The 16050-nt window shown below is 39.6% G+C and overlaps 1 protein-coding gene across 5 annotated transcripts in view; it reads right to left on the bottom strand.

Annotated features, from left to right (window-relative positions):
- The window catches only part of GALNT13 (polypeptide N-acetylgalactosaminyltransferase 13), a 325828-nt gene that overhangs the window by 293106 nt on the left and 16672 nt on the right, over positions 1-16050 (bottom strand). For all 5 annotated transcript variants that reach the window (XM_065561738.1, XM_065561742.1, XM_065561740.1 and 2 more), the window contains exon 2: positions 9474-9723. In XM_065561738.1, the coding sequence (XP_065417810.1) occupies positions 9474-9615 (142 nt within the window). In that variant the 5' untranslated portion in view covers positions 9616-9723. The remainder of the gene's footprint in view (positions 1-9473; positions 9724-16050) is intronic.

Below are 16050 nucleotides of genomic sequence, written 5' to 3'. Positions count from 1 at the left end.
AACTAGGTGAGGAAAAAGTACATAAGTCTTCAATTTTGCAAGTATTTGGTTTAGGTTGTTGGATTTGGGGAAGGGGGAGGTTGGTGTTTCATTTTCAAAAACAAGCAGCTGTGAAATTAGACCCCAATTTGTATTTATTTCTGTGGAGCTTAGTTGAAAGGCTTAGGTATCTTTCTCAAAGCCCAGGTTGTAAAGAGGAGAAATTTCTAGAGGATCTAGAGGAGAGACTCTCAAGAAGTTTTAAGAGTTTATGTTGCATCTTTTAAAGCCAATTGTGAGCCATATCATTCACCAGTCCCTAGACCAAACCCATGAGAGTAGAGAAGGGCCCTGTGAGGGAAAGAAAGAGATTAAAAGGTCAGTCAGCAGGCATCTATCCTGCATCTTGCCCTGAGGAAAATAGTAGCCACTTTATGACCTCCTGTGGGATGCCTAGAAGCTGGGAGAGGAGAGGAGAGACCCTAGGTCCATCTCCAGGAGTAGGGGATCTGAATCACTTCACCTCATGCTCCCTGCTACTGGATAAGGGCACACAGAATGAGTGAGCTGGAACCATTGGAGACAAATGACTAATTGGTATCAGAAAAGACAGGAGCTGGTATCTTTCATGGCATTTTCAGGTAAAACATCTTGGGGGGTGCGAGGGAATGCTTTGTATTCTCTCAACGATCTTGAGATCTATGGATCTCACCTACGAAATTCTGGAGGCTCCAGTGAAACTTTCTTGTTTTCTCTGCAAGCTGTGAGAACGGGGGCCCCAGATCTAGGGGAGAGGCAAGGGGGCTTTGGGGAAAAAAAGAAACAACAAAAAACCAAACCCCTTACCTCTGGTTCCATGCCACTAATTCTTGCCTGTCTTAATGAAGGGAGCTCTGATGCAGCCTGCTCGAGTCTCGTCACAGACCTCACCTACACGATAGCTGGGAGTTAGGTTTCTGAAGCCTGTTGATGCCATCTGTTATTTTTGAGGGGAGAACAGCGGCGGCTCCAGGCATCAGCGCTCCAAGCGCATGCCTGGGGCGACAAGCCGTGGGGAGCGGCCTGCCAGTCCCTGCGAGGGCAGCAGTCAGGCAGCCTTTGGTGGCATGCCTGCAGGAGGTCCGCCGGTCCCGCGGATTCGTCAGCGGGTACGCCAAAGCCGCGGGACCGGCGGACCTCCTGCAGGCATGCCGCCGAAGGCAGCCTGCCTGCCAGCCGTGCTTGGGGTGGCAAAAAAGCTAGAGCCTCCCCCCTCAGAAAGCCAAAATAATTTTTTAAGAGATTCTTTATGTTAGAGCTTTTGAAGAGGAGAAACCTCAAAGCCAATAAAAATTGGAGAGCCATTTAGCTAATAAATTTTAAAAATCCTGTGCAAGCGCTACTTCAAAGATAGCCCTGGAGTCTGCCATATGTACTGCGTGAAAGCAGAAAATTCTGGGAGTTCTTTCTGGACAGCGATCCTAAACCCAGACTTAGAGCAATCATTTGGTGCGTCGATAGCTGCCATGAAGATAGCAAATGCCCACTGTGAAGACTGCCCGATGTAGAGAGGATTGAGAACGTTTCACCCCAATGCTCTGATTCATCCCTAGAGCAGATCCAGCCTGCACTGAATGAAGAAGATGTCTTATGGAAAAAATAGTATATGCTCGTGGAATTAAAGACTGTATCATAATGCAAATGCAGAAAGGAAAGTAAGTAAGTTGCACAGGCAGCTTTAATTCTGTTCTAGTGGGCACAGAACTCTTCTGCCCATTGCCCCTAAGCATTACCCCTTCTGCCCCATTTCCTCTAACCTTTTCCTGTCTCTTTCCCACCCATGCCCAGTTCTCATCTAAGTCCCATTGTCTTCACCTAGCCCGTCACAGTCTCCACTTCTCAAGCTTCTCATCCCAGTCCCAATTCTCTTGCCCAGCAATTCCCAGTTTCTCCCATCCTGGCTCTTCTTTCAATCTTTCTCCAAGACCATGACCCTGGCCTCCAGACCCCACAACTCCCCCACATCTCCATTGGCTCCCAGTTCTAATCTCCCTCCTTCAGCGCCTCATCCAAGCTCAGTGTTCCGCCCCATTTCCTCACCTCCTCCTGCTCTTTGTTCCAGTCTCTTTGCTTAGCTAGTTCTAGTTCTCCCCCAGCATAACATTTCCTCATCAGTTTGGTCTCCCCTCACCTTCTTCCTCCCATCCCATAGGTTCTCAGACCCGTTGTTGTTTTCCAACCAGTCCCAGTTTCCCCCCAGCTACTCATCCAGACTCAGTCTTCCCACCTACTGGCTCTCAATCCTTTCTCTTCCCTCCTTGGCTTCCAGTTCCAGTCTCATTACCCACCTAGTCCCAGTCTCCCAATTCCCCTCTTCCCCCACCTGCTAGCCTCTAGTCCAAGTCTCCCCTCCTAAACCCATCCAGACTCTGTTTCCTAATCAGCTCCCCACTTCCTTCCCCACAGATCTAGCTCTCATCTCCTCTGTATTTGAATCAGGCAGCTTCCTCCTCCATGTTGCCTAGGCCCACGGGAGTGGGAGGGGTTCATCAAGAACACAAGAGAGACAGTCTTTCTGCTCTCAGTTCAGGTGCCAGACATGGTATAGCCTGCAGCTGCCCCAGGCTGCAGTTGCAAAGAAAGTACTGCTCAACTGCAGGCAAGAGCATGCTCAGTCCACAGGCAATTCTGCTATTAAAAACCCAAGAAGTCTTTACTGAACACATGCAAACTGATTTTTCAAAGGCATTTAACTTGGCCAAATTTGTGCAGATTTTCACAGAAGTGACAGTAGACAAATCCCTGTCACAAAGGACAAATGTCAAGAAGGGGAGCAGTAGAGTTTTTAGGATTTTTTAACATACATGATTTTGCCTATTTTTCCTTAGCCTCATTTTCAAAAATGGCTGATCCATTCTGGCTGAAATTTTCCAAAAATGTTCAGTCTGAATCAGACACGTGGCATGGAAAATTTCAGCACATACAAGTTTGGCAGTTTTAGGCAACTGAAAACAGTGTCTTACAATAGAAAGTGTCGGCAACTTAGCCCCGCCTATAATAAAAAGTATTTAGCGACAGTTCTGCTTATATTTTCTGTTTCTTCCCTCCCCCGCTTTTTTTATAACTAAGGCTACTAACAGTGATGCTTATAAATTCATCTAATCCTGCATCTTATTCTTCAGTTTGGGTCTACTCCTACTACCACTGAATTGAACAGGACCAGGAACAAGCCCTTTCAGTTGTAATGCTTATTTGTGACATCTCAGCAGCATCTAATTATTTCAAAAAGAGATGTTTAGGGCTTGAGGCAAATTAAGCAAATGAACTTGTAGGCAATGAAGTTCCCATTTGATGTCAGCATCCCATTAATTTAAAAAAGGGAACGAGGAATACAGATTAGATTTTTTTTTCAATGTTTTCTACAAGACACCAGTTAATGTTTAATGATTGACAAACTGACCGAGTAAAGGCAAGAGAATTTTGAGGTGGAAACACCTGGTTTTATCTAGAGCTGGCCAAAAACTGGAAACCACCTTCCTGTGAAAAAATTCTCTGTTTTCATTCTGAACTGGGACAAAATGTCAAGAAAATGAATTTTTTCACAGGAAAGGGTTTCAAGCAAAAATGTGATTCAGGAGAAACAAAACAGAAATTTTTGGCTTGCCAGCTGCCCGAGTCGATCTATCTGGACTGGAAGGCACACTCCCAGTTGCTGTGTAGATATACCCTGAGCTGCATGTGGTCCAGACCTAGTGACTTCAGATTAAGGGGTTTCCCAAGTAGAAAGTACAGGGCACAAACAGGAAATCAGAACAGACAGTATACATAGATCGGGGGGGTGGCGGTGAAGGAGTGTTTTATTTTGGACATTCTGTTCAAAGTTAACAGCCCTTGTGTGCATTTATTCAACTACAGGCAGACGTGGTAGCTACAATTCTAGTTAAGGTTGCCCAACACTTTGCTTTAAGAATCCTTTTTCAGTTACGTATAATAACTTTCTGAAATTTTAACCTTTGAGGCTGAAATTTTCCTGGCTGCCTCAGGCTACTTCCCTCCCCCCCCCCCCCCCCCCCCCCCCCCCCCCCCCGCACACACACAGACCCCTCAAAAAAGGTTTGGCCATTTCTAGATATTAGTTTAGGAAAAAATAGATTATTTTGCCCTTCCCCCCTCCCCAGCTATTTCATTGAGAAGGGAGCATTCTTGGAGCAGGGACTTGAAATTTAGGGGTGGGATCTGGCAGAGGTTTGGTTTCAGGGATAAGCCTTTTACTTTCCCCATGAAAATCCATCCAAACCGGACAAGTTATAAATCTCCAAAAGTTTCAATTCACAGATGTTCAGCAGAGACATGTTAGAGTGTGGCAGCTTAAGTTTTCAAAGACTCCTATACTGGGGGCTGAACAAGATTTTTACCCTGCAATTACTCCTCCCAGTTTATAGGAGGTGCTCTGTTTCTCCAATGCTCTAAATTCTGGAATCTTCTGGCACCCAGGCAGCATGGAGAAGCAGAAGTACTACAAAAGACTTAGTCTGTGTCATCAGAGTCTATCAAATAAATGGGGAACTAGTCCAAAATCTGTTTCTACTCAGTGAACAGGCAACAGCAAGCTTCTTTAGGATGATGTTGAAGTTAATATTTAAGGCAATCAGATAGAACAAATTATGAGCATTTAAAATTAAAGAACCCCAAATTACCTTTTTCTTCTATTTCTTAAAAGTAAATTCTTAATTAAAATAACCACTGGATCACATCAACTATCTATCTTCTCTCCAACAAGATACTTGCTCAAAATACAAGAACAAATATATGGTGTAAAGAAAGCATTACTCAAATACCAACTCCAGTTTAGGATAACATTTGCATCAAGATGAAGAGATCGTTCAGTTGATCCCACCTAATACAGTAGGCACACTATTTCATAACACTTGGCCTCCACTATACTGGCCAGCAAACCTAAAGATGTACAGCCAAATGCTGGTGGATAATACTAGACAAGGATGTGCTGTTCCATACTGCCACTGCCCACAGCTTAGCAACAATTGTGCTGATATTAACTTTTGGAATAATTTAATCTAATGCCTTAATTGGCACAAGAACACTTGACACCTTAATTTAGGAGATTTAACAATTATCACCGATTAGAAGGCATGGAATGACTACTTGTTATTTTACCCATGGCTAAAAATATAGTTAGAAGGGAAGGACTTCTTCTGTATACTAATTAACGACAAGAGTAATGGATTAAATGACCTTACAATAATTAGTACATGGATTCTTGGTCTACCTTTTAAAATCTATTTTATAAAATAATGGGTAGAGGTATATCAATTATCTGTGTTGGCTTTTATGTTTTATAGATTCTACACTCTCTTTTGGAGGTATTCATAAACTTATTTTACAAGAGTATCACAATCAATAAAATATTTAAAACAATAAGATGTCATATGCAGATGCAAGTACAAATTTAGACAACACTTGTAGAGCAAAAGGGTCTTTATAGACTTACTATTTTTATTTTCATTGTTCCATTTTTGTGGTGCTTATTATAAACTTATTTTTCAAATTTAATGTTAGAAAATGTGGATATTTAACAAGCACTGTAGATATATACTATTAAAATTTTGCATAGCTGATAGTATAAGAGTATGTAAAATTTATTACATTTATATATAATGAAAATATTTGCACAAAAAACAGCCCTGGCCCAGTAAAGGCACAAACAGACCTCAGGGTTCTGTCTAAATGTAGCAGTTTGAAGAACTACAGTCTTAAAAATATTTCTAAAATATTTCCTATATTGTAGACTATTTCAAACAAAAAATTGACAACATATAATTTTCAAGAGGATTAAATGTGTTATGTGGCAGCAGAAGAGAAATAAAAGATTTTAGTACATCCACATTTTGAATCTGAAATACGTGAGTGAACACATCTTACTGGATAGTCTAAATAAAATATTTGGGGCATTCAACAGGCCCACTCCCGCTCCAACTGAAGCTGATGGCAAAACAGATGTGATCTTTATTCTGGAAGGTAGATATTTATGTAATACAATTTATATACTGATTTGACTACTCTGGAAATACTACTGAAATCAAAAACTCCATATGAGTGTCAGACATTTGGATTCCCTAAGTTACAGCTGCCAGTCAGGAGAAGAGAAACAAACAAACAAAAAAAAGTATGCAGCAATTATTTATGCAACTATTCATTAAGCAAATTAACTGCTGTAGTTTGCACGGTACAGTACGGTCTTTAAAACCAAAAGCTTTTTATACAAATGCTATGTTAACAGAGCATATTAGACGTGACACTTAAAAACAACTAAACCAGGCAATTCCAGTTTAAGAGAGTTGCTTCGATTTCACTCAGCATGTGGTTACCAAGTAAAGTAGAGGGTCTCAAAGGGCATGGTTCTATATTCATAGAAACTGCAATTACTAGGCAGAAGCAAGCAGCTAAGGATGAAATTAGATTGTCATCGTTTTGTTGCTTTAAGTCAGAAGCTTAATGTAATTTTAACAGACTTTTAAAAAAAAATGCAATGCACAAGAAATCTTCCAATGAAATTGTATAGAGTCCCTAGGTCCCTCATTCAACATGAATAGAATTATTACAGTTCTGCAATGAACACTGTTACAACTTCAAGCATTTTCCTAGGAGCAGAGTACCCCTCCCCCCCCCACCACACACATAATTACTCTATATTGTAATTGCCAAAATTCTGAACAGGAAGGTTATTATTACATATTCTGTACAACTCTTTCTCCACAAAACCCAGACACCCTGTTGCAGTAATACTACATTATAAGTTTAATAGCTTCAATTGCAATGGAGAGAAGAGGAGAATTCTGCAGAGAAATCATGTCACACCTATAATACATTAAATCAAATAAACTGGATATTAAATACCTTGAAAAGTAGACACCACGGTTTACAAGAAGATGCCTACTACAGTCTAATCACCCAAATTGCTTATGAAATAAAATCTGGTGGGTTATGTACGGGGTTTTTAAAAATAATTTCTTTAGCTAATCCATACAAATTAGCAAAATGTTTAGCCCTGTGATGGTCAGATGCATCCATTTCAATATAAATTCTGAAGAGGAAAAAAAAAACTTAAGTAAACTGACATTAAAAAAACAAGCACAGACTTAACACCAAAACAAAAACCACTGTTGAATTGTCTCATTTTTTATTTTACAAAGAAACCAGCAAGAAAATAGTTAAGATTAGTATAATTATCTATGAAAGGCATGTTCTGACAACAGTACAGTATCTTTTGAGAAATCTCTACTTTGTACTTTAGAGCAGTGGTTCTCAGCCAGGGGTCTGGAGCCCCCTGTGGGGCCATGAGCAGGTTTCACGGGGGCCGCTGAGCAGGGCTGGCATTAGACTTGTTGGGGCCAAAGGCAGAAAGCTGAAGCCCCACTGCATGGGGCTAAAGCCCGGTGACTAAAGTCCCACCACCCAGGGCTCAAGCTGAAGCCTGAGCAACTTAGCTTCATAGGGTCCCCTGTAGCATGGGGCCCTTGGCAACTACCCTGCTTGCTACCCCCTAATGCTGGCCCTGGCTCTTATATGCAGAAAAACAGTAGTTGTGCGCCGTTATAGCATATTGGGGTGCCTCAGAAAGAAAAAGGTTGAGAACCCCTGCCTTAGAGGTAATCTGTGCTCTTCTTTCTGCAGCTCACGATAAAGGCAAATCAATTTTTAGTTACAATAGGCCAGATCTTGATCAAGTATTCCCACTAAAATCAAACACACTAGATTACCCAGATCTAAAACCTAAATGCAAGAAATTAAAACAAATAAGAAAATATCAAAATAGACATATAGCAATGTATCCCTAGGATGCCTTTAAGCACCTTTATTATTTAATTAGTGCTTTTGGTTTGTTTTTATTTCGGTTTTTTGTTTGTTTTTAAATGGATGAAACCCTCTAAATCCTTTCTCAGACAGAGCTATTATTTACCAAAGTCTTTATTCAATTTTTTGTAACAAATCCAATACGTGTCCTAAGAAAGAGACAACCTTTTATACTTTCATTTACTTTACAACTGAATATTTCGGACACACAAAACGAACTCAATCAGTAGTTATAGCCTGTGCAATAGAATTCTATTTATTTATTTCACTATAAATAAATGAAGCTCTAAACTCAGAAAAAGACAGGCAAACCTATGTCTACTTCCATAGCCTGGCTGAGAAGCCAGACAGATTTTTGCTGACTCAGGCCCTGACTGCTTTTGGCAACTGATCTGACTGAATCAGTTCAACAAATGACAAACTGATCATTCCAAACTGAAGTGATCCATCATGAGGTATTTCAACTTTTAGCAGAAACAGCAATTGAACTGAGCCTTACACACACAAAACAAAAACAAATGGCAGAAGGACTGATTTATTCTCAACTTTTGTCCACAGATCAGTGCATTAATCCACATCTGCAATTATAAAACTGATGGTCTTGTACACTCTCTTCTGCATACTCTCAGCAAAAGATACGTTATAAATATAGTAGTCAAATGGGACTTGTCCCAATCCCATTAGAGACTCAAACTACTTTGCCTCCTGCATAGGCTGTACCTAGACTCCCTAGGAGAGGTGAGCAACTAATTCATAATGAAAAATTTATTTAACAAATTTTACTTCCTCTTCTGTTTGTTAATTTTCCACTGATTAAGAGTCTCCAACGTATTCATTAATCAAAATTCCCTTTCAAATATCAATGACTTATTCTTGCTCTGGGAGGTTGTTTTCGAACAAGTATCAGTCTACATTTGAATTGTGTTATTTGAACACACAGGACAGATGAAGCAATGTATTCTCTTAGCCAATGAGAAACTTTAGAACCAAGTTTGCAGTACAAATATTCAGAAATATACATTCAAATTTGCTTTCCATGACTATTTCTGTTCTAATTTAATCTTCTGAATGAACATTAGAGGGAGGGAGGTTTTTGGGTGGATGCCAGGGGCGGGGGAGAAGGAGAAAGGGTGGCTAAATATTTGCCAATCTCTACCCCCTATGCAGTTAAATCAAACATGATCCTGATGGCTCTGTATGGAAGAATAGGTAAAAGGTGTTTTTTTTTTCGTTTTTAAGTTTTCTGACTAGAGTTAAACCAAACTTAATTCAACATGTACCATAATAAATGCAATTACATAGACTCTGCATATCAACTGATTTGCATGTCAGTCAAGTTTTTCCTTTATGAAAAACTCTTCACAGAACTGTGGTTTCTCCTACACAAATACTTCCATGTAAATGGGACTTGTATATTTAATTTTATTTATACCAAAATGTCTGAGCTGCTAATATGCTAATCATTTAATACTAAGATAAATTAACATAACCAACAAGCTGAACCAAATACAGTAATATGAATCAGAATGCTTAAGATTCTGATATTTTACATACATAACATAACACAGTCCAAGTTCCAGGTCAGGACAAATTCTTCCAAGCAAATCTGTGACCTTTGTACATAATTTAGAACTTGGGCTTACCCCTTAGAGCAGGCAGCAGTGACCTCTCTTTCTTGTCATCACATTTGTTACATTCACTGAAGTACAAGAGTAAAAAGACATCCACAAGCACCCACATCAGAGAGGTGGCGAGAACCACCTTGCAGTAGACAAATCTCCTCATCTCTTGTCTTGGATTTTAGTTCACACACTGAGTAAAGATGGCTATTGCTGGGATGTATCCAAGCCACGCGGTTAAATTCCAGTATGAAAGTGAAGTCGAGAGCATCCACTGCAATTAAAGAAAAAATATTTTAATTACCTAACAAGTATACATGGTTTAAGGTGCAAAATGATACAAGCATAATGCTGAGATGCTTTTACTCTATTTTAAAAATTAATCTATTTTCCTTTCTCCTGTATCTAAATATCCTCTTTGTAATGACAGGTTTCAGAATAGCAGCCATGTTAGTCTGTATCTGCAAAAAGAACAGGGGTACTTTTGGCACCTTAGAGACTAAGAAATTTATTTGAGCATAAGCTTTCGTGGGCTATAGCCCACTTCATTGGATGCACAGAATGGAACACACAGAAAGAAGATATTTATACATACAGAGAACATGAACAGGTGGGAGTAGCCATACCAACTGTAAGAGGCCAATCAATTGAGATGAGCTACGATCAGCAGGAGAAAAAAAACTTTTGAAGTGATAATCGAGATGACCCATAGAAGGTGTGAGAATAACTTAACATGGGGAAATAGATTTAATTAGTGTAATGACCCAACCATTCCCCATCTCTCGTTGGAGGCTGTTTTTGAAGTTTTTTTGTTGCAAAATTGCCACCTTCAAGTCTGTCACTGAGTGGTTAGAGAGGTTGAAGTGTTCTCCCACTGGTTTTTGAATGCAAATTTGTGTCCATTTATTCTTTTGCGTAGAGATTGTCCGGTTTGGCCAATTCAGTTATGACTCAAAATATTTTATATGCCTTTGTTGGTGGATCACCATTGAATGGTTTCATTTTGGGGGCAGGGGGAGGATAGGAAGGAGGAGAGGAGGAAGGGTTGGAAAAAAGCAGGAGAACCTGTTGCTCAGGCTCCGTTACTCCTGTCTGGAGCACATAAGAGTACTTAACAAATAGCCACTAGAAGGATCACAATGAAGGGAAAGAAGATTTAGAGAGCCCCCCAAACCAGTTCCAATAAGGGATAAGACCCTCCCCTTAATTTTCAGCATAGCTCTGGGAATAAGATTAGCTGGTTAATTCATGTTCCTTAGAAGCATAGGGTATGCCTACATTGCAGTTAAACACCTGCAACTGGCCCGTGTCAGCTGACTCAGGCTTGTTGGGCTTCGGCTTGTGGTGTTCACATTCAGGCTCAGGCAGGAGCCAGAGCTCTGGGACCTTCCCATGAGGCAGAACTCGGGCTCCAGCCTGAGCCTAGAAGTCTACACCGCAATTGAACAGCCCCATAACACGAGCCCAAGTCAACTAACATAGGCCAGCCACATTGCAATGTAGACATACCCATAGAAACGTAGGGCTGGAAGGGTCCTAGAGAAGCCATTAAGTCCAGCCCCCTGCACTGAGGAGTGACGAAGTAAACACAGACCAACCATGACAGATGTTTGTCTAATGGGTTCCTAAAAACCTCCAATGAGGGGAACTCCACAACCTCTCTTGGTAACCTGTTCCAGTGTTTCACTATCCTTATAGTTTGAAAGTTTTTCCTAATATGTAACCTAAAATCTCCCTTACTAAAGATTAAGTCAATTACTTCTTGTCATATCTTCAGTGGGCATGGAAAACAATTGATCAGCATCCTCTCTCTAACAGCCCTTAACATATTTGAAGACTCATCAGGTTCCCGTTCAGTCTTCTTTTCTCAAGACTAAATGTGCCCAGTTTTTTTAACTTTTCCTCATAGATGAGATTTTCTAAACCATTTTATCATTTTTGTTGCTCTACTATGGACTCTCTCCTAAAGAGGGGTGTCCAGAATTGGACACAGTACTCCAGTTGAGGTCTCATCAGCGCCAAGTAAAGCGGGACAATTGTCTCTTGTGTCTTACATATGACACTCTACCTAAACTTCATGAACAACTGCTCAGATTTACTTCCTTTTAAAAAAAATATTTAAGCAATAGTGTAGTAAATTAAAAACATTTAGAATTGAGAGAGTTCTCACACAAGGATGTTGGTATTTAAGACAGTTGAGATTTGGGGCCTAACCTGCTTATATTATTTCATATTTGTTGATGGTGGTTTGTTTTAACTGAGCACCCATTTAAATGTTACATTTCTTTTTCTCCTTTAAATATACAATCTACAACACTGCACATGGCATACCTACTCCTCCCTCCCCCACCAATATGTTTAACCAAAGACCAGTAAAAACACTTTGCAATAGTACTGAATTTCATTAACAGAATTATTAATAATAAATAAATATAAAGTATAAGGTGACTAAGTTTAATTGCATACTAAACTAAACAGATGAGAAAGATAAAGATGGTATAAATTTAAATATAACCCTTGAAATAGTTCCTAAAATACCATTTCTGTACTTGATATCTGATGAACTTTTCCACATGTCCCAGTTCTAAATGTATGGGCCTCAGACAGAGATCTTTATTAAAAACAGGGGAAATTATGACTGATATGCTAGGTCTCCCCCATTCCCTACCACTATGGAGGTTAGAATTAGCTTTCGGGATGCTTAGCAGAATCATTATGTCTTCAATACCAAAGATGTGCTTGGTGCTATATAAGGCACAAATACAGACCCTCCCCAGGGACCTTATAATCTAGAAGAACTTGTCTCTTCAATTAGGTTTACTTATTTATATTAAATAATAATAATAATAAAACCATAGCTGTTATAGATTGGGCTGCATGAAATCTTCTTCCGTGCCCCAGGCGGTGTAAATTTTAACACGGTCTCTACCGATGCAAGAGCCACTCCAACGTGCTGCTGAACTTTTTTCCTTAATTGTGAAATTTACCTCTGGTCCAATAAAGCTTGTGCAATAAACTATTCTGAGTTAATGGTGAATGGTAATAATGGAAAATTAATTTTGACAGTAAATTGCTCTTATGTTAATAACATTTGGACTACAAATTTCTACCTGGATTCTAAAGAAAAAAAAACTGCTCTGCAGTTTAAAAAAAGTCAAAGATAATTCAGGATATTTTTGTTCATTATGCAAATAGAGACTGTTATTTCAATCTATGTAGCGGTGCATGCTGTGCGTTGACATCAGATTCTAGCACTTAAGAATAGACTAAGTACCTTAGATAGAATTTGTAATTTATTAACAGATAAGAATCATGCCTCCCATTCTTCATATCCTTTAAATCTCCATTTTAAGACGATAATTAACATATCTCAGAACTAGAGGAAGAGCCACCAGCAGATATTTTCATTTAACATTCGGTAATAGTCCTAGCCAGTTATGTGACAGACAGACAGATTTCTTATATATGTTGAAGATAAAACTGTAAGAGTCCAAGTTTAATCTTTTTTTGGAGACTGATTTTTTGGCCACATTAAAAGTCACATTATTAAGAAGAAATCACTTGTCTATTACAACTTTTAAGTCAGCTTGTGTTTTAATTAAGGACCAGTTCCTAAACAAAAGAAAAACACATAATATTTTTGCAATATTTCTCTTTTGAACTTCAAAGAGCATACACACATGAAGCATTATCAATAAGATGCATTTTAAACACAGAATACAGATTCTATTCCTTCAGTTTAAGAATTGAAAGTATTTCTTTCCACTCCACCTTGCCCCAGAAACCCTGACCTCTTGACAGATGTGTTGGAGACTCCATTCCAGTTTTCCTTGTTTCTGGCAATGAGCGAATGGATTTTCAAGTGTCTACTTGTCCCCATAAATGCTTTATATTAGAAAACATACATTTCTTTAAATGAAAATTTAATTAAAAAGTATTTAAAATTATCAGAAACAAAAGGCTTGAAGCGAAAAGTTGGATACAATGCTGGTAGTCCAAAGAATCAATGTATCCTGGTTAACAATACTGTCAGGAGTTAGTGTTAAAAACAAAAACACACTGTGGAAGCAGAGAAAGAACTGTCATGCATTGCATCCCCTTCCTGTCAGTTCTTTCTCTGCTTCCACAACACTCATGGAACTAACATGAGCAATGCAGCTTAGCATGCATCTCTTTCACTTACATCTATCACTTACATCTCTTTTTATCCCATTCCACAACACTCATTGTTTGCTTAGAATGTAACCTCTTCAGGGCAGGGACCCTGGCTTACCTGTCACTGCCTTGCATACCACTGTGCCATAATATATATATTCCAGACAAAAAAAGTAAATTAAAATAATATTAAGGTTGAAAGTCCAGCACTCAGAAGTTCAGAAACCAGAATTTTTTAATGGGAAAATAACTTATTTTTCCCTCGCCTCGTTCTCAGAAACAGCTGAATCCTTTTGGCTGAAAAACTTTCCAGGTTTCAAAACGAAATCCAGCCTGAAGTAAACACCTGGCATGGAAAATTTCCGTCCAAATGATTAAAGATCAGCAAAGTTATAAGCAACTGAAAACAACATCTTATAATGGGAATTGTCAGCCAAACTTTATCATAGGCAGTGCAACCAGCCTAGTCTATAATAACCACTAAGAAATAGCTGTAGTAAAAGAAGTGAAGGTTGCAAAGTCAAGCACTGAAAAAAATAAAGGAATGCCATTATTAAAGTTGTCCATGAATCCTTACATTTGCTCCCTTGTGTGTATGCATCATGATGACATACAATTTTTTTCATAAGTCTCTTGCAACATTCCATGCACAGGATGAATAATGCTCAGTAAATGAGGCTGTTGTTCAATGTTTCCTTTTATCCTCAACACTCTGCACTGAATAGAGGATTAATTTCTACACAGGATAGTCTATGACATTCATTATCCTACACCAGAAACATTATTAGAACATAAGAACGGCCACACTGGGTCAGACCAAAGGTCCATCCAGCCCAGTATCCTGTCTACCGACAGCGGCCAATGCCAGGTGTCCCAGAGGGAGTGAACCTAACAGGTTCCTTACCCATCCTGGCCAGGGCCGGCACAACCCATTAGGCGACCTAGGTGGTTGCCTAGGGTGCTACAATTTGGGGGGCGGCGACTGTGGCGGTATTTCGGCAATGGGACCTTCCGCCACTTCTGTGGGGGGCAGCATTTCAGGGCGGGACCTTCCACTGCCTAGGGCGACAGAAAAGCTGGCGGCGCTCCTGATCCTGGCTAATAGCCATTAATGGACTTAACCTCCATGAATTTATCTAGTTCTCTTTTAAACCCCGTTATAGTCCTAGCCTTCACAGCCTCCTCAGGCAAGGAGTCCCACAGGTTGACTGTGCACTGTGTGAAGAAGAACTTCCTTTTATTTGTTTTAAATCTGCTGCTCATTAATTTCATTTGGTGGTCCCTAGTTCTTGTATTATGGAAACAAGTAAATAACTTATTCACTTTCTCCACACCACTCATGATTGTATATACCTCTATCATATCCTCCCTTAGTCTCCTCTTTTCCAAGCTGAAAAGTCCTAGCCTCTTTAATCTCTTTTCATATGGGACCCATTCCAAACCCCTAAATCATTTCAGTTGCCCTTTTCTGAACTTTTTCTAATGCCAGTATATTAACCCATTTTCACTCACAGATGAGGAACTGAGGCAAAGAGATTAAGACCAAAAATTCTAAAAGTTCATAAATTTGTGTGCCTCTGTGACTGAATGAGCATAGAGCCTATTTTTCAGAGTATTTTATACAGCCAAAGTAAAAAAGTGTGTCAATACAAAAATAATTTTTTGCCAGCATTTTCTTCTTTCACTTAAAGCGTCAAGTTCCTAGAACTCATTAACTCAAATTCTGCAGAGTGTTCTAGGGGCACTATCCCAAAGCCAGGTCCAGCCACATTTCCCTCTTGGACAAATTCCTTAATCATCATCGCACTTGCAGCATGCAGCTGTAGTCTTTCCTCTATTCAGGCAATGTGTTGCCTACTAACCTCTCAACAGGGCCTATACATTCAGTATTTTATCTAGTTTATCTATTTGACCATGTGAATAAAAATACTAAATATCCAAGATGCAATATATGATATTTTGCTAAAGTGTTATCTGTAAGCTCAGAGAGAAACAGTCAAAGTGACATTCTTCTAAGCACTGGGGAGTTTTCTTTGAACGTCCCTGTTGATTAGCTTACTCTAGGTTCCTTTAGGGAGCATCCATTTCACAACCTGATCGTTCACTCCAACCATGTCCATAATACGACTAAGCCTATATTCCAGTTTTTCATTTTCATATTTCATTAGCCTGCTTTCCAACAACTTCAGACCCTCTTGTGATTTTATATTCTGACCTGGCTTTTAATTGCTAAGGAGATAGGAGGATGTATCACAGTGGCATCACTTCAGGGGCAGCGAGCACCTCATGGAAAAGTTGTGTTCAGAAACAGCTATACACAAATGTGTCTAAACGCATTTTTAGAGTGCAGATTTCTGTGAGACATTGATCAGCTGGCCTTTGAGAAATGGTTCCTACCCGTGTGGACACAAATAAGAGAATTGACAACTGTGTGAATGAAGTGCCC

The sequence above is a fragment of the Chrysemys picta genome, chromosome 11 (assembly GCF_011386835.1).
Source record: "Chrysemys picta bellii isolate R12L10 chromosome 11, ASM1138683v2, whole genome shotgun sequence".
Lineage (NCBI taxonomy): Eukaryota > Metazoa > Chordata > Testudines > Emydidae > Chrysemys > Chrysemys picta.
This window is presented reverse-complemented; position numbering and strand designations above follow the sequence as displayed.